Source organism: Lissotriton vulgaris, chromosome 2_1, assembly GCF_964263255.1.
Source record: "Lissotriton vulgaris chromosome 2_1, aLisVul1.2, whole genome shotgun sequence".
In the NCBI taxonomy this organism is placed as follows: Eukaryota; Metazoa; Chordata; class Amphibia; order Caudata; family Salamandridae; genus Lissotriton; species Lissotriton vulgaris.
Window position 1 is genome coordinate 45,192,381 of NC_141687.1, and position 21,987 is coordinate 45,214,367.

Here is a 21,987-nt window from a genome sequence, read left to right on the forward strand (position 1 = left end):
CGTTATAGAATGAAGGTGATTCAGGCCAGTTCTGAGGTTTGAAGGTATGTTCTTCCACCTTCAGAGCCTGAGAAGCGTTTGTGGTGATATCCTGTCCTCTAATGAATATAGGTCTTTACAGAATGCCCTCTTGGTCCTGGAGACTGATCTGAGATGTTTTCTAGTGCCTCACACACCAAGAGTTAAAGGATGCACCTCTGTACTTTTCTCCCATTCCTTACATATAGGAGTTGCTGTTGCATCCTCTACGCTGTGTGCTTCTTTAAAAAAACTATGCAGTGAAGGAAGTGACCCGAATAGGGTCACCCAGGTCTTTATTGGCCACTTCTCGGCCTTCCAAACAAATGAGGAGTCGGTCAGACAGTAGAGAATAGAAACCCAAGTTATTTGTTAGTATTGCTCTGCAGCGGAGCCCAGCCTGACCAGCCTCATGAGATGGAGGTCGAGGGACTGACTCCCCCCCACCCCCCCAGCACAACATAAGATATTATACATGTCCAAATCCCTAAGAACACGCCCAGGTTGGAAAATTCCAGGCACTAGCAAACAAAGGAGGCACAGAAGAATGAGCTAGGGTACATGTTATCTCTGCCCCAAGGTTACTCTGCCCATTCCGCTATTCTAGAAGGTGGGAACGAGCCTATCTAACAGCAAAGAGAGTACATTCATTAGTGCAGCTGAACTCTGCCTTGGAGAAACACGAAGAAAGATTCATGGAGACAGTGTTCTGCTGAGGCAAGCAGTAGGAGGCAGGAGCTTAGCTGCAATCATAGAACAGAATGGCGGCTACTAATAAAATGGCGCCATGAGTGCTAACTTAACACAGAATGAAACACGACCAATGGGACAATAACATCTTCAATTCTAACAGCAGTCTAAGGCTAACCGGTTACTAACACAGTAGCTCCAGGTGGAGGGAAAGGAAGATTTCATGATGCATCTGTGTAAGATACAAAAGTGAAATAGTAGGTTTAAGAGAAATGTATTATTTATTTATTTATTTTTAAACTGTTTTTATTAACCTAGTCGAAAGACCATACGTGCCAGTGATTACTTCCATGAGTACACCGTGAAGTGAACATCTGAAATGTATTATTATTATTATAATATGTATTATTATTATTTATCTCCATTTTTGTTTGTCTCCACAGTACAACCTGTCGAGGAGTCAGGAGGTGACGGGTAAGTGTGGGTGACCAATTTTATTTGTAGTTCTTCTTAGAATTTTATGCTCATGAAAAATCCCGGACAGTAAGGGCTGCTGTTTGGGTGTAAAATATTAAATCTTAAGTACTGTATTATTGTTTTTTATAATTAATGTACTGCTGTGAATAATCAAGACTGGTAAAATTATTTTGTGGCCTTTAAGTTCAGAGCTCGTATTTTAAAGTACTTCAGCCGTAACAGCAAAAGCGCATCAGTTGTGTTATGAGGACTGATATTATGAAGTTGCCCATCATTGAGTTATCCTAATTTTGCCCCATGTAAGACCTGCCTTTAGGTACTAGTCCGGTCACACCTAGATAGTCTTTGTGGAGTTGAAGGTATAAATGTTACTGAATTTGAACAATAACCGCTTTTTGGCATTGCTACATTAGAGCGTGGGGTACTCCGCAGCATTGCTACCATCTGGCACGCTCCGGTACCGTTCTCAGACATGCCATGCGAGGGAGAGCAGGCTTCGGCCTTTGCTCGCTTCTCCGTGCTAGGTGGACAGATCTCATATTCCACGTCCCAGTAGTGGTCATTGGGCTCTCTAACCAGCACCTTGAAAACCTTTTCTAACTCTTTTTTTCATTGGCTGCATTATATCCTAAATCCAGACGCCTGATGGTACGTACGGGTTGTTTTGTTGTGTGCATTGTAGACACTGGATGTTGGCGCGGAACTGGCTGACTTTGTACACTAAATGTCTGAATGATGCTTACGCTGGCTCTTTTGTTTCGGAGCTTTGTGGTGTTTATGCTGACTGCAGAATGATAGTGGCTGCATAGTGGTTGGTGTTAATGACTGCTGTCTAGTACTTCCTGTGTGTGACTATTTTGTAGATACTGTTAACTCTTCTACGCATTTTAAGTGCTTGTATGCTCCTTCAGACTACTGCTGACCCTTAGTGACATTGTGCTATAATTGTCGTCTGTTGTGGGATGACTATACCTGGTGAGTTGCTGCTGACTGTTGAGCCTGTGCAGTATGCTCTGTTGATGACTGTAGGCGGTCATTCCATTTAGTGAGTGCTGATGGCTGGTGTGTTTATGTCTTTAGCAGTCTCCTGACTGACTGTCATTGCCAGTGTGATGCTTTAGAGACCGCATTATACATCAAACTCCATGCCGGCGCATGTTGCGGTCCCCTAACGTGGTTATCCCCCTAACGCCACACTTGGCTGCTGGGTTTGTGGTCTGCGTCATCGGCTTTTTTCTGCCCCGCACCAAAGTGTTCCAGATTATCTTTAATCTCCATCTGTTTGCGACACGCCAAATATTACTCTCCGACTTGTTCCTCGCTGGCAGGCGTAATCGGGCTCGACAGATGGTTGTTCTGTGAATTAGGCTCTCGGGGTCCGTGTAACACAGTGTTTAGTCTAGAAAAACCCACCCTATTGTTGCTTGTCTATATCCATTTGACTGAACAAGATATCGGGGGGTGGGCAGAATTAATGATCACCTTTTCCTAGTTTAATGAGATCTGACTGTAGCTGCACAGCTTTGACTTGTTGGCACTGGTTTGGAGATGCTTGGCATTGTCTGTGGAAATGCCCAGGTGGCCTTGTCATTCAATCTTCTGATTATTTTTGTCCTGTTATTTCTGCCATCTCACTTGTTGAAGTGATCCCTTTGAGACCGATAGCAGGCTGCCCTTGGATGTCAGCCAGTGTCTCTTTTTTTTTTCCCCCAGCCATTCCCCGAATTCGCTGCCAGAAAATAATTTCCGTAAGTCATGATCTATTCTAGCGATACACTCCCACCCCCAAAAAACACACCATGCACTATTCTGTGAAATTTTACTTGCGGTTCCACTTATTTGTTCATCTTGCGGATCTCTGCCAATGCCAAACTTTTTTCTGCAGACTCGACTGCCCCTGTGTCGATGCTCCATGCAAAACATCTGAAAATACCATGTTGTCTCTGGACAATGTCTGTCATTGTTATACTGATACCACTTTCCTACTTACAGGTCCTCGGTCCATGCCATACTCTAGCTTACTGTCACTGTACAGTGCAGTGCCCTACGACAAGCCGTAAGCACCCTTCGGTTGGCTTAGTACCCTCCATGAGAACCATTTTAAATGCTAAATACTGCAGCCACATTTTTAGACTTAGGTCCATACTTTATGCCATCTAATGAGCCACACTTTTGACATTAACGCATACTTTATTTTAAACCCTTCGATATCCACAAATGTACCTTGTATACACCTAGGGTACCAATTTGAAGCTCCAGTATTCACAAAAACTTAATTGAAATGTGCTGTCATTTAAATTCCTGTACCCTTTTAATGTAACTGTGAGAAACAGGATTGTCATAGGTCTTTATTCGTGATCGCTCGGCTTGCAAGTTCATAAGGGTCAACAACACACTTAAAGGCACAGAGGGGACTTCAAAGTCTGCAATCAAATTGTTGATGAACCTTGAAGTTTGAGCTGGTGGAAATGGGTGAGCAGGGTTGGTAGGCCCCTTTAGGAAGGCAGACTTGAAGAAGCTCCTCAAGGCCTTTTGAAAGTATTGAGGCTAAACATGGATCTGAGATGGAGGCGAAGGCGGCTGTTGAGGGCAACTGCGTACTCTGATGAGGATTCCCTTCGTTTCAAGAGGGGGTAAATACATATTTGAACTACCAGATTTGAGGTTCCGGTTTGAACTTCAGTGAGGCATTCCTTCAATCAACTGGACCTAGTGTAGATCTTCGTTCCTCTGCTCACAAGGGATCTCGGCTCCTTCAACCCCAGGCCCCAGAACAGAAGGTCTATCCATATTTAGGCTTCGCCATACCTGTGCGAGGACAGTCTACTGCTTCTGGCGGTACTATTGCCCTTCACTAATGTGAGTGAAAGCTCTTCTTAATGTTGAGGTGTGAATGAGTGACTGGACTGTAAGGGCTAGTATTTTTTACCTCCAGTTACCAGAGCGGAATTCCTGTAACAATTAAACTTCTACCTTTTTTTTATACTGAATGTTTTTCTCCGTATCCGGGAAGAGTAGGTTACCCTTGAGTGGTGATAAAACAAGGGAATGGGACGTCTCTTTTATGTAAGAAGTAAGATGGGTTTTGAGCACGTGGTCCTGAACACTCGCATGTGCAGCCTGTCTTGGCCACTATGGCAAGCCGACATGGGTCATGTGCTCCTCTACACACATTGTCACGACTATTCTCTCTGTATGCACCAGTGTGCCAGTGAGATGCCTAAACCGCACACACACATCGCAGGCATGAGGATAGGGAGGAAGGCTCTAGTTATGCAGGACTGTAAAGACCTTGAACCGCAGAGACTGGTTATAAACCTCCATTTGGGATATCTGCAGTTGCCTGTGCCCTCGGCCTTCCGTCGCAGTGTTCTCTTCACCTGTGAGCTGTTAGCTTGAGTTACGTTTCCAACGCCAGGGTGCCTGCTAGGTGATAGCGCGCTTTATAAATTGAATAAATAGATAAATAAGGAGCAGTAGCCAGCTTCACTCTGGCAGATTTCACGTTTACTATCACAGAGCCTATATCCAGTCTAAAATAGCAATAAGAGTGGGACAGCATAACTTGTCTACGCATGAAGAGGGCTTGTGTCCCATCAGGCGAAGGCATTTACAAGTCTACACAATCTATTAAAGAAGTAACAGATTTTTGGATGCGCACTGAACAGGGACTTTTTGAACCTAGTTAAACTTGAGCAATAATCTGTAAGCACCACAGCACTGTTGAAGAAAAGGGTGCTGGGATGTTAGGTAGGTGCCCCACAAAAAAGAATTAACAAACCTAAATGAGAAGCCTCCCAAAAAAGCCTGTGGGAGTATTCCCAGCTTGATTTGGACAGATATATTCAATGCTCCTTTTGATGAAATGTCAGTGGGCGTGGTCGCCCGCTGCAGACCATGGGTATTTGAAGTACCCTCTTACTTTGGACAGTTAAAGTAAATGACATCCTGCCTCTGAAGTCAGTGGGAGCGCTCCCCTGCCATGGATCAAGAGTATATTGAAGTGCTTTGGATCTATACATTGAATTGTAATCTGCATATAAAGAAACTATGTGGGATGGAGAAATCCACCTAGTCCCCATAATTTGTGAGATGAGGGAGCTGAAAAGAAAATAATCTGTTATTCACAGCAAACTGTGATTTGCTAAACAAAAGATCATTTAACAAACTTTACTGCCCAGGGACCCTTGAGAAAAATGAATATTTGACCCTCCTAGAATAGATAAAGCATCACTTATACTCGCAGATGAAGGTCTCGTATGAAGTGAAGAGGAGGGCATTACCTTAAAAAAAAAAAAAGTTGTGTGTATCTAATGATCTGGGGTGGGGGGGGGATGGTATAGTTTTTTGTGTACTCGCCCATATGTACACAGCTTGGACTACGATGAATTTCATAATCTCTGCCTTGTCAGTTGTATTTGGTGTACATATATATATTGAAAATATAATCAAACTGAAGCAAATGTTATTGTCCTGAGTGAGAATGCTGGCATCTGGTAATCACCAGCATTATTTGCTAAACGTCTCGGGTGATGACGTGGCTTTGGAGGTGCCTCCAGGGTGTACGTCTTTCACGGCACAGTTCCTTTTACTTAATGTGATATCCTGGATTATTAACTGGTGGAAGAGCACACACTTAGTATTCCATTATCTAGTTACGTAAATATAGTTTCAGCGAGAACCTGGTCTTCAACAAAAAGAAATATTGATTCAGCGCCAAAACAACTGTATGGTTACTAACCAGTCATTTCAACCCCCAAAACTTTTTGTAAAAAAACACCTTTAATGAGTAAAATGACCAAAACAACAACTGCTCCCTTCTGCCAAATCTCATTCCCGCCCGTGTGCGTTAATAAATCGGATTGCTAGTTATGACAGAAAGTATAAGAAGTATTGGGACCTCTTACGTGGTAGGTGGGGGACCACTAGTCTGCTCCACCCTCGACTGCTCACTCAGCCGTTCTCCCAAGTTGTGGTAAAACAATCCCAGTAAGTAGTTTTTTTTTGTTTTCCAATTCTGCTGTTCAGCAGCACAGAAACGGTTCTATAGATTCTTGGATGACTCTCAATACTGATAAGACCATGTCGACAGTTGCGCACACAAATGCATAGAAAGGAGACTATAAACAGCATAAGTCCTTCTGGCCTTAAAGACCTCATCCAATATCACCAATCCCCCAGCCCTGAACCCACCTACACGTACCTATTTGTATAAGAACCCTTAGAGTCTCCCTGTACTCGACTCGCCAACCCCAAATCTGCCACCACTTTCGAGGCCAACCCCGACTTTGGAATACCACTTTTTCAGCTGCACTGCATCAATCAAGGTTTAGCTCTCAATCTTATATCCTGAATAGCTTCCAAACAGATTAAATATATCAAAAAGTGAGTTGGGGTTGTGTGGCGCATAGCAGTATGTATTCAGAGTATAGTGAGATTTTTTTTTCCTCCCCTCCCATATTGCCGGCTACCAGTGGATCGTGCCAAATCCAGGCGGCCAGAGGCTCCAGTGCCAAGGCGAAGAGCATGGGGGACAGAGGGTATCCCTGTCTCGTGCCCTAGTGTAGGGCAAAGGGGCATGAGACTGTCCCATAGGAAGCACTGTTTCAGAGGTTTGTCGAGATGGCAGGAGACTGCTTCCACTTCCGGACTCTGCCAGTCCACCAACAGGAGGAGAGTTCATAAAAATGAGGTACCTCTCGTGTAATACTGGAGAACCTTCCTACACCTCTGTGTCCTGTGTCCGACCCCCTGAGTGAGCTGCACCCTGGCTGAGGCCAGCCTCCCCTCAAGGACAGATTCAAAATCAAATTCTGTTGTAATATAAGAGAATCTTCCAAGGTGCAGCCGTAACGGTATGGGACGGTTGTATGGACAGTAGTGGAAAGAGCGTTCACTCATTGGATGTTAAAGTTTTACATGAACAGAACAAAGTCTGTCCGTACGACAAAGTAACTCTTTAACTCTTTGTTGCATTTGCAAAACCTCACTTGGGAAATCCCATTTCAAAGTACGGATCGGCAAGGTGGATAGATGCAAGTCTGTTGCACAAAAAACGTTGCTTTATGTGCCAAAAGGTAACTCCACGCGAAAGAAAGAAGCTACAATAACATTTTGGATAACATATTGACAGAAAACGTAAGCGAGGCAGCTACTTGTTCAAAAGCACATCATTTCACTAAACACTATTCTGTGGACATTCGAGCCCTGAAGGAGGTCAAGTTAACCAAACAGTACTCTGAACTTCGTTTCGGACACCTGTCTCTTCGGCTCGCTCGCTCTTAGTGGTAATAATCCCAAGCATGCAATCTACACCAGCACATGCTACAAACGGTGAATGTCTCCTGCCTAGAGCTCTAGGTGTGTAGCATGTAGTGCTGTCTACCCTCAGGCGCCCTCCCACGCTCCGGAGGGGGGCGGATGCTTTAGAGGGTCCTCTTCATTCTCTCAGCGCACCTGTACAGTTTGACTTCTCTGCTTCACTTACCAGTAAGTTTGAAAAACACAGTCTGAGGTGAGTCTTCGTCCTGGTGCATTGTGAGATTCAGGGAGGAGTCTGGAGATAACTCAACACCACTTGCAAACACCCACAGTCACGTTAGATGGCAGGAGTGTGCAGAGCATGTGAAACTACAGCACTGCGAGCTACAGACTGATGGCTACAGGGTAAACATTTTCCCTAGGGTAGACTGCATGAAAATATTGAGGTGCCTAGTCACAACTCTGTGATTTTGAGTCTTAGCATACATAGTAAGGGGTTCTCTGGGTCTAGATTGATGTGCATTGGCAGACTAGTGCTGACATTGCAGAGGTGTTGCAAGTTGGAATGGGGATTCCCTGAATCAGGTGTGTGTGAATTCAGTACTGAAATCGGTTCGCGTAAAATGTGGTGTCTTGCAAACCTGTGGTTGAGTTTTCTGTGCTGGGTTAGAGCACACTGCACGTAAAAAGCAATTTCTACTAGTTGTGTGTACACTATACAAAAATATCGAGGAACGCAGCAGATCAGGCTATGAATGCATTTAGCTTACAGAGGGGCAGCTATTGGGATCGCTTAGGTTCCAGATAGAACTCTAACCATGACCTTCTTCTCCAGACTGTTCTCCTTCGATTCAGGGCAAAATTAAAAGTCTTGTGAGGAGGGTGAAAACGCAGCTTTCAAACAGTATTTGAAACTTCACACAGCGGAACTCTGTTACCCTGGCATTGCTGGTTGTTACTGGAGGCTTTACTTTTAGTCCTCTGATTTACTGCCCATTTATGTTCTTGGTTCCCCCCCTAAATAGTCGGCCATTCAGTTGTGAAGAGAGGGTGTTCCTTAGCGCTTGGGGCCCTCTTCTCGCTACAATCTGTGCTTTTTCAGTGTATTTAACTTTGGCCGGTGGTCATTGCTTTAGGTAAGTGCCAGATCCTTGTAGAGATGCACGGTGCTTGTCAAACACACGCTCTTAAATCTTTGTGTTGTGTCATTGGCTCAGACGAGAATTGCTTGTCCTTAAATCACTCCATATCTCAAATGAAGAGGTATTCACCCGAGTTTAATAAAAAATATTAACCACCTTTGTAAGTAGTTGCTGCTTTGGGTCTTGTGAGAGGTCCCTAACAACCATGATCATCTAGATTTGTTAGTATTTGGACATTCTGCTTCTCAAAATGCTTCAGGCAGTGAGGAGTTACTTGAGGAGCATTGATGTACTGCATCCTCCACATCCTGTTATACCCTTTTGATTGGATTTCGGACAGGTCAGTGACTGGGCTACTCTAGGACATTTACCTTGTTTTTTTCCATTACCATTTCAGCATTTTGCTATTTGCCTCCTGATGTAGTCTCCCTGAAATGCTAAATCAATCAATCAATCAAAGCATTTATATAGCGCACTACTCACCCAGAGGGTCTCAAGGCGCATGGGGGGTGGGCGGGGGGGGGGGGCGCTACTGCTCGAACAGCCAGGTCTTGAGCTGCTTCCTGAAGGCGAGGTGGTCCTGGGTCAGGCGGAGGTGGGTCGGGAGGGAGTTCCAAGTCTTGGCGGCCAGGCAGGAGAAGGACCTTCCTCCTGTGGTGGCTCTTCGGATGCGGGGGACGGCGGCGAGGGTGTGGCCGGTCGATCGAAGCTGGCGTGTGGGAGCGTAGAAGTTGAGGCGGCTGTTGAGGTATCCTGGGCCTTGGTTGTGTAGGGCTTTGTGTGCGTGGGTGAGGAGACGGAAGGTGATTCTCTTGTTGACCGGGAGCCAGTGCAGATCTCTCAGGTGTCCGGAGATGTGGCTGCGACGGAAGATGTCCAAGATGATATCCTCTTTTCAGCTTTCATGCAGAAGGGAGCAGGTTTTTCATCAAATTCTCATCTATAGCTAGTTCCCTTCTTTGAGTTCTTTATGCCGGCCAGTGTTTAGGTCTAATCATGAGACACCGCCTGATAAAATGATCTTACCACTACTATGTTCTTTGATGGGCCCAAGCATATTACTTTTTATAGTAGGTTAGTTTAGTTGTCCACACAATTTTACTGGATGGCAACAGGATCTTACAAGCTTTTATTGACCTACCTCCAACAAGATTAAATGTGGGCTTTCTTGATTGACGTCTTCCATCCTGTGGCCATGCAATAAGGAGTCCATTGTGGAGCGCTTGTTGTCTTTTTGCACATTCACTTTGACCCTTCTTTCTCATTCAAGCGTAATGGGTTGGGTAAGTTGCCCTGACTTTGTACATTTTCCAGACAGCTATGTGTTTTTCTTACTGTGAGCTTAACAATCCTACAAGCCCTCTGGATGTGCGGCATGTTGGTTTGTAATATTTGTGACGGTACTTAATTGCTCCCACCCTGCCACTGCAAACTGGAAGGGCAGTTGTCACACTTCCAGTAAGACTTTCCCCATTACAAATAATGGAAAGTCACCACTTCCCTTAATGATGTATGTAAGTATTCCCGAAGGAAGACCGAAATAGCCTTAAGGCAGGCAGCTGAATATTATGAAGTGGGACATGTATGTTTATATATGTCCTTCAGCAAAATCCTGCAGATTTTCATTTTGTTGTGGAAAGGTTAGTTAATACAGGGTTACATGCTGCCCCTCATCCCCCCGCCTAGCTAACTTCTGAATGGGACTTCCTGACTGGGAACTGTAAGGCATCAAATTAATTGTGGCATTAACCCCGACCTGATTCCCTGGTCGAATTTAATGTTACTAATAAAGCAACTTTCAGGAGTTGCAAATCTGTATCCTAGCTGGTCCAGTGGCTTCACACAGGCACTGTTCTAGAGACAACTTTCTGCCCGCTTGAGGAGTAGTGTAAACGACTTCCAGGCTTTGCAACAATAGAAGCCCGCTGCAGGAAGAACTGTTACCTCCCCCTTGCAGAAAGCCACTCAGGATGTTAGCCCAACAGCTTCAAAGATGCAGCCGAGTTTGATGGGTAATTGTGATAACATTCTCACCCTTTGTTCATGTTGCCTAGCTGTAGCTCCGGAAACTGACCTGGAGCCAGATGAGGTTATTTCATCACCTATGAAGGTTGAGGATCGTTGTCTAATCAAGTGTCACAGGAGGAGATTGATCACCGTTATTTATATATACTGTAGTGTTAGACCTGACATCATTGGCTTGAGTCTCTCCTCCATTTTTTCTGTTTGCCTCCACTGTTTTTCGATGTTTTGCTGGTATATGCTTTGGGCGCCGTGCCACTGCTGATCAGTGCCACAGCGCAAGTGCTCCCGCTGTTAAATTGATGTATCGATTGTATCCATGTTTGGCTTACTTGGTTTACTGTCAGTCCCTAGTCTAGTGCACCAGGAGTGCCGGGGCTTGTAGATACAAATGCCGCTCGTGGGCTTGCAGCACGTGTTGTGCCACCCACAAGAGCGGCCTCGTAAAAGAATGTCTACGGGTCGGTCATTGCGAGACCCACGTGCAGCCTAGTACTGTCACGCAGGCTGCGCAAGTATACTTACTTGCCAGCACCTCAAACCTTCCCTTGACTTCATGTTAGTCACCCCTATGGAAGGCCCATGGGCAGGGTGCATTGTAAGTATAAGGTAGGACACGCCTGACCAAGTTGGCATGTCCTAATAGTGAATTACAGCCATCTTCATTCTTCACTATTGCGAGGTAGCCTGCTCTCCATTAGTTAGAATGGGCCGCCGGGATTATTAATGCTATGATCCTAGCTGGCTCGGGGAGCATGGTGCAATGTCGAGTTTGGTATCCCTGAACTCGGGGTTTAATTACGCATCCGTTGGTGTGGATGGTTTTTGGACTCTGGGTTCGAAAATAGCACTTTTAGAAAGTGTCTATTTTCTTGTCTAACCATTTCCGGTTTCTGCTGGTCTTGCGTGTGTGTGACAGGAGCTGGGTGGCTCCAGAGGTCTGGATGAGTCAGTGTGGGATGAGTGGGACATTTGCGTTGAGAGTAGGGGGAGAGTAGTTGCTGATAGCCTGCCCTGCCTGATACAATGCTAGCTCCACCTCCTGCCAAGCGGCTGATGGCCCTGTGCCTGCCATGGACGATCCTAGCCCCACCTCCTGCCAGGAGGCCGATAGCTCTGCTCCTGCCAGTGTCAATGCTGGCTCCACCTCCTGCTGGGCGTCTGAGGACCCAGCCCTGCTCAGTGAATAAGCCAGGTGCTTCTGCCTGGCTCCACCCACAACAGACCCAGGATGTTGGGAAAGTCCCCGGCATGGACAAAGGGATCCAAGCCGAAAAGGGGTATAAGAGAAGGACCCCTGAACTAAGAAATCAGATCACTTCTGACAAGGAACCCTGTAACCAAGGACATGAGGCCTGCTGATCTGAGGACTTGCCTACCCCTTCTGCCAGTGTGCTGTTTGCTGGGGGGAATCCTGCAGTGCTTCTTTATTTTTGCCTAGGAACCAGGAGAGAGGAACTGTGTGTGTACTCTCACGCTTGCTAAGAAAATCTCCAAGGACTGGAAGAGTGCCAGTCTCCTGCTGAAGTCACAGGGCTAAAGGACTTCATCTGCTTAAAGTGCTATTTGCTGGAACCTGTGAATCCAGCACCTCTGAAAGAGCCAGCAATCTCGACGCCGACGGACGTCGCCGAATCCAGCTCGACATAGTGGGTAACGGCCCCAGTGTCCCGCTTCCTCGACGACCGGCTGCCAGGCCCGATCGACGCCAGCAGCAACGCCAGTGAGTAGTGAGTTCGGCTCCTGCTCCAAGGGACCTCGTGTCTGCACCGCTGCTGATTGCATCGCCCTCGTGCCCTCTCGACGCCGTGGGCGCTGCTCACACTTTGCAACCGCATCATCGACAACGACGCCTGCTGAGGCCTGATCGACACCGAAGACGCGACGCCGGATTGCTCGACGCCGCTGATCATTGTGTGCTTCTCCGGGCTCGACGTAGCGCTCCTCGCGGTCGACGCCGAACCTTTGGATTAACTTTGCCTCGACGTCGTGTAGCCCCTGTGTGGGTTACCTTGTTGCTAAGAACTGTGTTTCCAAGAAGAAGATTTGCTTTGATACTAAAGACTTTGTGCTAAAGAAGAAACTACCTTTGAACTATTTTTCCCTTCCCAGAGTATTTATTAAGATTGTGTACATTTTTGTCGTTATTTGGTCTTGTGCTAAGCCTTATATAAAAATCCTTATTTTTATAATACTACCGTGTCGTGTCCATTTGTAGTGCATTCACTTTATTACTGTATGTGGTCATAAATGCTTAACGCACAGCCTCCGAGATAAGCCTATCTGCTCTGCCAAGCTACCGAGGGGGTGAGCAGGGGTTATCAAAGGGTGTGACCCCCTTGCCCTGACTAGAAAAGGTGTGTCCCTATTTGTCAGAAGTGTATACCTCTGCCAACTAGAGACAGCCGGTTCTACCATGTAGGAACTGCGATTACCAAAAGAGATTTACACCACAGTGATTGAGTTAATACCCGTCCTCTGGAAGCAGACTAAATGTCCCCTATAGGGTGAAAATATCAAGATTTTAAAAGACAGTCACGCCACATGGCTGGAGTCAGTTGTCTAATCCAGACAAGCAATATGGATGGAAGATTATTTTTAATTCAGATAACCCATTGAAATAGAAGTGCAAGCAGAAGTCTCCTCAAAAAATACAATAAGGAACATATAACATTGGTAACCACTGGTAAAGAAAACCCTGACGAAGGCTAGGCCGAAATGCATTGGTAGCCAACAACCAAGACCAATGTTTAGAGAATTAGCAAACAAATATTATAATTGTATTTTCCTTTTCTTTGTTGTATGCCAAATTCACTAGAGCGTAACAACTGTAGATATAAATAAATGTAGGGCCTTTCGCAATATATGTTATTCGGTGGTCTGCATATTTATTATCATGATGTCCATTTCTGTAAGTTATGGATAATCCATCATGTCCGATAGTTAACTGTTTTTGAAAATAGTGGACAAACAGTATGAATAAGATGAGAAAATAATAAATCAAAAATATATGTTTTTCTATACATGTTGTTTCATGCATTTTGATTGAATAGTGGTCTACAGGTCATGAGCTTCAACAAAAATATCCAGCACTGAACCCGGTGCACACCCCCCCCCCCCCTTTTTCCAATATTATTGTTTTTCTTGATAGGGTAGTATCTAATTGTCAGGGGCTCCACATTTTTTCAAAGCTAGCTGGAGACCCGGCCAGAGAGGGAAAACCCGTCCCCCAAACCGGTTTTCTCGTGGGGTTGACTACCAAGCTCCACACAGTCGAGGGGAGGTTCAGATATCTTGAGAATGGCAAGACGAGTGCACTCCTGGATTACCCAATGCCGCACACTGCTGGAAAATCATCACCAAGTAGAAGGGGACTTGGCGGCCCACTGGCTGGTGACTGCGTTGACCCTTTGTGGCTCTTTCCTGGGGTAAATATAGCATGCTGCACTTTAGATCACTCTGGATTTGGAAAGCAGACTGAAGGATTGTCCTACTGCCCCTGCATTGCACAAAGAGAGGCTGCACCGTCTGCTGGACTGCATCTGCTGCACTTTTGGACTAACGTATTGGGGACTGTGGCTGTGTATCCTGACTCCGGGAACAGTCATTTCCCAGCCCCAGACCAACGCAATGACTCCAAGGGTCAGTTGCCTAGGACCCTGGAACCCGCTCCAGGGACAAAAGAGCTAAAGAAGTGCTGGCAAACTGGCAAGTTGATAGCCACCGGAGAAGACTCACTGCTAGCTGCCACTGGGCCCCTCAAGAGAGTGATCCTCGATGGACAAAAATTGCACCGGCGTCAGCTGGACCCAGAAGTGCAGTCAGATTCTGGATTGATCACCCAAGATAGACATTAGCCCCCACTAAAGGATTTTGTTTCACCAGCTGTGCCTAAAGACTGGTAACGCAACAGCAGCTGGCCTTCTACTGTCTTGAAGAGGACTATGTGGAACCCCAACCTCTGTTGCCAAAGTGGTCCGACATCACCCGTGGACCAAGGAATCATCACAGAGGCACCCATGTTGACCGCACAGCAACTGGAGCATCAGGACCACCCAATTATAATCTATGGCGGTTATGCTGTAAGGGTTGGAACTGGACTGAAACTCTCTAGTGGCCAGGTAACTCTCCAAAGTACCTCTACTGGCGCCCCTAGAACTTCTCCCTGTCCGATTTGATGGCCCAAGCCGGGCTGGAGTAGCTAAGCTGTTTCAAACTTTTGAAAAGCTTGCTATGTTTTTGTTGACAAAAAGTGATAAAGTCTTTAAAATCTGTATCTCCGTAACCCTCTTGTGGATTCAGCTCATCAAGGACTTTAAAAAATCATTAAAAACACTATACAACTATAAATTAGTGTTGTATTTCTTACATGTTGTGTGGCTTTCTCATTCAATTGTTTGGTACTTGTTAGAAATGGCGCTTTCTGGTTGGCTAAGGCTTGCGCCAAAGCCAGGCAGAAACCACCATTCTACGTCAGGGCAAGGAAGTCACCCGCCAAGATAACCCCTGCTCACCCCCTTGGTAGCTTGGCACGAGCAGTCAGGCTTATCCCAGAGGCGGTGTGTAAAGCATTTGCGCACGCACCTACCAGCAACAACATCCAAGGCCCCCCAAAAAAGGAACTCCACACAAGGTTATATATATAAAAATAGCCTTTGTATTATACCAAACACATTAGATAATAAACAGACACTTTACAATGTGCCATAGGCACGGGCAGAATTTACTGGGGATTTTGTACACAGACAGGGCCACATGGACCACTGTCGGGGGAATAAGCCCTTTTAGAGCTAGCACTTGGTAGAATTAGCACTTTGTAGGAATAACACTTAGCACATATAATAACTGTAGCACCAAATAGAAAATGTAGCACACAAACAGTAACCACTGGTTAAAGGTAAGTACCACCTACGCAATCCTACTCACCTTAGGCATATATCAAGCAGGGAACCATGAACTCACTAGTATAACCCATACTAGATAAAACGACCTCCTAAGAATGAAAACACATTCAGAGGTATAGGCCAGAAGCTTCACACATGGTGCATAAAAACACATTCAGAGGTATAGGCCAGAAGCTTCGCACATGATGCATAAAAACGCATTCAGAGGTATAGGCCAGAAGCTTCACACATGATGCATAAAAACACATTCAGAGGTATAGGCCAGAAGCTTCACACATGATGCATAAAAACACATTCAGAGGTATAGGCCAGAAGCTTTACACATGATGCATGAAAACACATTCAAAGGTATCAAAACACAGGGTGCGCAAAACATACTACACACAGTACATTTCCTAAAACCCAATAGCATCAGCACATAATTCAGCATAGCACATAAATCACATTAGGGTCCAGGTTGCGCCACTGCGCCAAAACCTAAACGTAGCAGCTGCCCACTACTTGCTGGGCAGCTGAGGGACAAGAACGGGGCCTAAACGCTGCAGCTGGCACTAAGTGCTGCGCAGCTGGGGAAGGCCAAGTAGGGGCGAAGGAGTGCGACTCACTCCTGAGTCCAAAGAACAAGTCCCTAGAAAGAAAGACCTAAACGGTGCAGCTGCCCACTACTTGCTGGGCAGCTGGGAACTCAAAACTGCAACAGGGGGCCCTCACTGGCCCTTAGGAACAAAGGCTGCACAATAGGTTGGAGCCCTCTGGCTCTGAATGCACAACAGCGCCCTTAGGAGCCTCGTGGGCTCTTCAACAATAATGCCACCACACTGGGTGAGCGGCCTGCTGCCAACCAGGGCGGTTCTACCCTCTAAAATGCCCCCCAACAATGTGGGAGGTTCTCGGGCTCTAAACAACAATGTGCCCAGGAAGAACAATGCCCCCGGGAAGAACAATGCCCCTTTTGGTGGAGCCTTCGTGGGCAATAGAAACAAAATGCCCCCACAACAATGATGGAGCCCCCTGGGGCTTTGAATGCTCACGACATGCCCCCGGGGGCCTTCTGTAGCCCTGCCTGGGCTTGGTACAAACGGTGCGGCGGCCCACTGTCATCCAGGGCCGCCCTAAATGCACTCCTGACGCTGTGCCTTACACGGGCACCAACACACGCCCGGAGCCCCCAGGACACTCACCGGGTCGGGGCTTGATTGCAAGCAGCGGTCTCTCCTCTCCTCCGGTGCGGCGGTAGCGCTTTGCGGGGCTCTCTCACCACATGAGAGCCCCGCCTTCACAAGGCACCCTGCCCGCTTCCCCCGGTCCCCCATCTCGGGACCGGTACTCTTCACCTGGAGCCCGCAAGACTCTGGGACTCCTTGCAGCCACTTGGGGAGGCGGGGGAGGCTCCCGGCCTCCCCACCGAGCACCAGCTTCATTCCGGCGGCGGCATCTCCTGTCTCCCTCTCGGCACTGGACTTCCTTGCAAAACCGGAAGTCCCACCCCGAGTCAGGCACTACGGTGCCTGACTTCCTATTTTTGCGTCGCGAGGGCCGTGGCGGTGGTTTAACGAGGCACAGAGAGGGGTAGGCACCCTCGAAATTCAAAACAAATGTAGAAGCGGATGAGCACCCGCTAAGGAGCACATAAACAGGGTGGGCACCCGTAATTAAGAATAAAGTAAAAAATGAAGACGCAGGGTGGGCACCTGCGCACTCTGGGCATACAAAGCGCAGGAGCGCTTCCCTCCGAGGGAAAACAACAGCGCTCTGCCCAGAAATGGAAAATAAAGCGCTCTCAAGGCGCTGGGGGCACAGACAGCACCAGGGCCCTAAGGAATGACCCCTTAAGCAACTAGGGACCCAGCAACAAGGTCCTCATAGGAGCAGAGGGCAGGGTGGTCCAAAAGAATTCCTCCAGCATCCAGGGAATCCAGGGGCAGGGTAGGGCCCAAGGAGGCAAGCCTTCGCCTGGGCCCCAGCAGCAGCACGCCCCTGGTAGATTCAAGTCGGAAACAAGAACATTTAACATGAGGTCACAGCCTCTTTTTATACACAAAATCCCTTTGTCTCTAGGGTGCAGGGTGGGGGGAAAAACCAGACGCAGCTGGTTCTGGAGCACTTTGTTGCTCAGCCCCTCTCCGCATTCACTGGACAGGCTAGGGTCATCAGTTGCACCACAGGGGGCGGAGCCATCATTGTGGAGGGAAAGCCCAGCCCTATTCAGGTCCCAGGTGCAGCCCCTCCCTGCTATCAAAATTCAGATCTCTCCATTCACCACCGGGGCAGACCCATCCTGACTTCTGGTGCTGGCACACCAGCCAGCTCCAGCCAATCACAAGCCAGACAGTCAATTCACATTTACTACACAGGCAGGCCAACTTCTAGAAGTAGCACTTCCCCACTAGACACATTAAAGCCGCATACATAAGCGCGCAGCATTTAATCACACGAGTCCGCACATACCAAACTCAACCTTGCACTCCCCACACATCAGGAATTACCATGGAAACACACATTCCCCATGCATTCCTATGGAAGGGCAGGCCAATCTCACACACGCACTCGGAGAGCGCACGCACTTTACACTGCGCCACAGTGCTAAAGTGTGCAGAGGCCAGAAATCACCATAATGATGTAACATTAAAAAGGCAAAAAGTTCAGGGGTAAACCTGCCAGAAGGGCCAAGTCCAACATTACTGTTTAATGCTTCACACTAAGTTTCTTTGTTCATGCCTTGCTGCTCGAAAGCCATAGCTATCCAGGGATGAACTTGAGATTTTTCAGCCGAGCCTGACTGGACCCAATAAAGTTTTTGCAAGTGTATTTCACGATAAGGCTACCTTTCCATATCGTATAACACCCCCAGATCATCACAGAAAAGAGTTATTGCAGGCTGTGCACTAACAGACTATGGTAGAAACACATTTTAGTCCTGTATTCCTTTGCGTCGATGGTCTACTTTATCCCGTCAATATAAGTAGTCCTGATTCGAAATAAGTGGGGCTATTTGCCTTCATCTCGCATGGCATATGTATGTTGTCTTTTGTGTATGTGGGATTTTTTTTTTTGATAAATAATTTTTATTAAACAAAAGAAAGTGTAAGGCAATGTCAAGTCCACAATATGAATGACCCATAATATAGTACTGAGATATATCAATAAGCACCATACATTTCCCAGTGTGGAACCAGGGTGACAGCGTCTTGTTTGTTTAGTAAACTTCAAGAACAAGAAGACAGAGGTATGTCAACAGCATGCATAGCAGATGGAAGCATACAATTGGGGCAATGAATACAGGAGTTAGAGCGTGGGCTCTGCATCACTTGCTAGCTGGCCCACCAATAATTCTTGGATATACCAGCCTGCTTGTACCTTTCCATGTTTGCTTTGAAGATCCTTGAACAGTGTGCCGTTTCTTTAGAACTGTTTTTAATGTGCGCGTACTCCTGCGTTTTCCGTAGTGATGGCTTGGCGGCAGGTGGAACAGGGCATCCGCGTCTGCTCAGCGTTCCCGAGCTGTGTCTCTGTTTGGCAGAAAGCTGGGTCACCTTCAGGTTGTATCTGCAGGAGCTGATGCAATACAAGAAGCAGAATCCCGGCAAGGTAAGCTCGTTTCTTCTCATAATGGCATGTAGCCCACCTGCAAATCTCGATCTGCCAGCACAGTCATGCCATTCCACAGAATGCCAGTAGGGAAAGAGCGAGTTCTGTCTCTGCTGTACGGTAGATGGGGCCCCCTCCTCCTCCTTTTACTACGAAGGCAAAATCTGAAAATGGAGGATAAACTTCTAACATAAACTTCTAACATAAATTTCCACTAATGGATCAATGAAGTGATGCACACACTTGATAATCCTGAAGCTGCAGTCTGGAAGGCCCCATGTCTGCTGTCCCCAAGAGGGATGGGGCTTTCTGGATTGCTTTCTTGAACTCCGATAGGTACTATCTGCCTCCACTGCCTCAGTGCTCAGTTATGAACCCACGACGGTCTGTTCTCTCCAGGGCCTGCTAATCATCTCCTCTGTGACGTGAATGTGTTCTGTGTTAGAATAATCGTCCACTTCTCTCAATATGCTGTGTTATGTGATAAAATCAATCTTTTTTCTGTTTTCTGTTTTATGCACTGTTCTGTTGTATGTAAATAGGTGTTAGAATAAAAGGTGTTTCTTAAAGACCTGTTTCTGCATTGGTGACTTAAAAAGTACTCTCTTTTGTAAATGTACCAGTGACCGCATCGTTCACATATTGCTTCTGCATGGAATCGTGAGTGACGGTGCTATATGGTGGGAATCTTGCCTTTCCAGCAGCTATTTCTGGGCCAGATCTGTGATCCAGCCGACCAAGGCCATATGCTGAATTTTCCTGCTATCATTTTCTAACACCTGGACACAAGTCAGCAGTTCCCACACATTGACTGCATTCTATTTAGTGCAGCAACCTGCCAGGAGGCTTTCTTATCTTCACTTCCAGCCAACCACAAAGGCCTGATTTTAAGGGCAGTCGGCCCTTCTTATGGAAAAGTATCATCCTGGCCGAGACCTTTCTGAGCCTAATACCCAGATTGCAATGGAAGGAAGCAAAGGTGCATCGCTTATCACTTCATAAGTAACTTGGAGAAACTTTGTGTTGGGGGAAGGTGTTTGACTAAGTTCAATCTCTGTATGTAAGGGATGTGAGTACATTGTAAGTATGCAAGATTTATTTGTATGTATGAGTAATTGTATTAATGATTTAAATGGCTGTAATTTATTTTTTATTTACTTCTTTTATAGCACTACTCATCCGATTGTAGGGTATCAAAGCATGTACATCCCACACAGAAACACAATAAATCATATGAGTTTGTAAATCACTGTAGAGGAAATATGACTTTAGACCATGAGGGTTGTTAGGTGTAGGAATCGCATATCCTCCATACTTGTATACATTATATGTTGAGTGAATATTTGGGTGAAACAAAGTTGGGATATAAAATGTATTTCAGTGATTGGGGCTGTCTGTACTACGAAGACTATTTATTCCCAGAGGAGCCCTTCTTTGCAGTCTGCTAATAACAGATTGAGAATAAATACAACAAGGATCTATATCTGTGACTTAGTTTGCATGCAGCTCCGTGATGCCGCTAAATAGATCACTGTACTATATTAGAAGGACTGCAACTTATGAACTTGGAAGTAACGAAAGGATGCAGTGCCAAAAGCAGGTGCCCACTTACCTATCTACATAAAATACAAAACTGTGATCTGCATGTTAGTGTGCTTTGCAGCAGGCACATTAACTCTCTATGCTGCTTCGTGATTCAAAACTCCTATTGGACGAAACCTAGAACCTTCCCAGAACTGCATTTACCACTAGAGTTCTCTTTCAGCTACTACAATTTCCTAACTGTTGCTAGGAGCTCTAAGATAAGATGAGATACCTGCTGCACAGACTTTAAAATGCAGTCTCTTTGTGAGCAGTTAAGTAGTGTAGAACCGATTTGCTGTCTCCTTGGTGCTAATTTCTTTGCAGGAGATTTTTTTTTAAAACATAAATAAATGTATAAGTTAACTGTCTGTCAGACTTGATCCCCAATTTATGGATTCCCAGAGTAATTTTTTTCAAATTCCAGCAATGGTGGGTTCCTCTCCTTTCATACTGCGAGGACATTATTTGTGTTGGTCTATATATTCCCCTTCTCAGACCACTGTGCCCAGCTGCAAAGGTTCTCTCTGAGTTCTGTGCTAAATGAATAAATAACCTCATCCTTTGTTCTTGGTTTCTGTGTTAGTTGCATGGTATTTTCCTCAGTATGGCTTAAGATGTTGTCTGTTTGCGCTACATGGAAAATGCACAGGCTCGTCTTCAGTTTGTCTATAGATTACCTGCTCTTTGGGTCTGTGCTCGATATGTGGGTTATTCTTCAGTCTGGCTGTAGATTGTGTGTGGTCCTTGGGTTCTATTCTTTATGTGGGGACTGAATGTGGCTATAGATTAGCTGCTCTTTGTGTTCTGTGCTAAATGAATAGGCGCATGCTCTTCCTGGCTGTGAATTCTGTTCTCTGGTTTCTGTGCTAGATGCACGGACTGTTTAGGGCTGGCTGTAGATTCTTTTCTTTGGGCTCAGTACTAGATGTTAGCGCTCCTCCTCAGTCTGGCTATAGGGTATCACTCTGTTTCTTGCTGTACTACTTTTTCTGGCTGTATAGTCTGTCGGTTCCACATTTATTGGCTCACGCTGTTCAATGTATTTCTTCACCAGTTTTGTGCCTCGGTCTGCGCAGGCTGCCTGAGCCTTTCTGTGGTTGGACACTACGTTCCTGGCATCATGATATCCTACATAATCTGTGAGTATTCTTGGGTTATGTTTCTGTGATATCTTGATCACTGTGCTTGGATATAATATGAACGGGTTGTTGTACAACCTCACATAGTTGTAGATGTGTTTAGACCATGTCAGTGTTTTTCTTTTTTTCTAATGGATACTGCTGACCACAGGTTTCTCTTCT

The 21,987-nt window shown here is 46.1% G+C and overlaps 1 protein-coding gene across 1 annotated transcript in view; it reads left to right on the forward strand.

Annotated features, from left to right (window-relative positions):
• Positions 1–21,987, forward strand: part of RETREG2 (reticulophagy regulator family member 2) — a 113,892-nt gene that overhangs the window by 42,645 nt on the left and 49,260 nt on the right. The window contains exons 3-5 of the mRNA XM_086954414.1: positions 1,152–1,182; positions 18,961–19,102; positions 21,741–21,825. Coding sequence (XP_086810540.1) covers positions 1,152–1,182; positions 18,961–19,102; positions 21,741–21,825 — 258 coding nt within the window. The remainder of the gene's footprint in view (positions 1–1,151; positions 1,183–18,960; positions 19,103–21,740; positions 21,826–21,987) is intronic.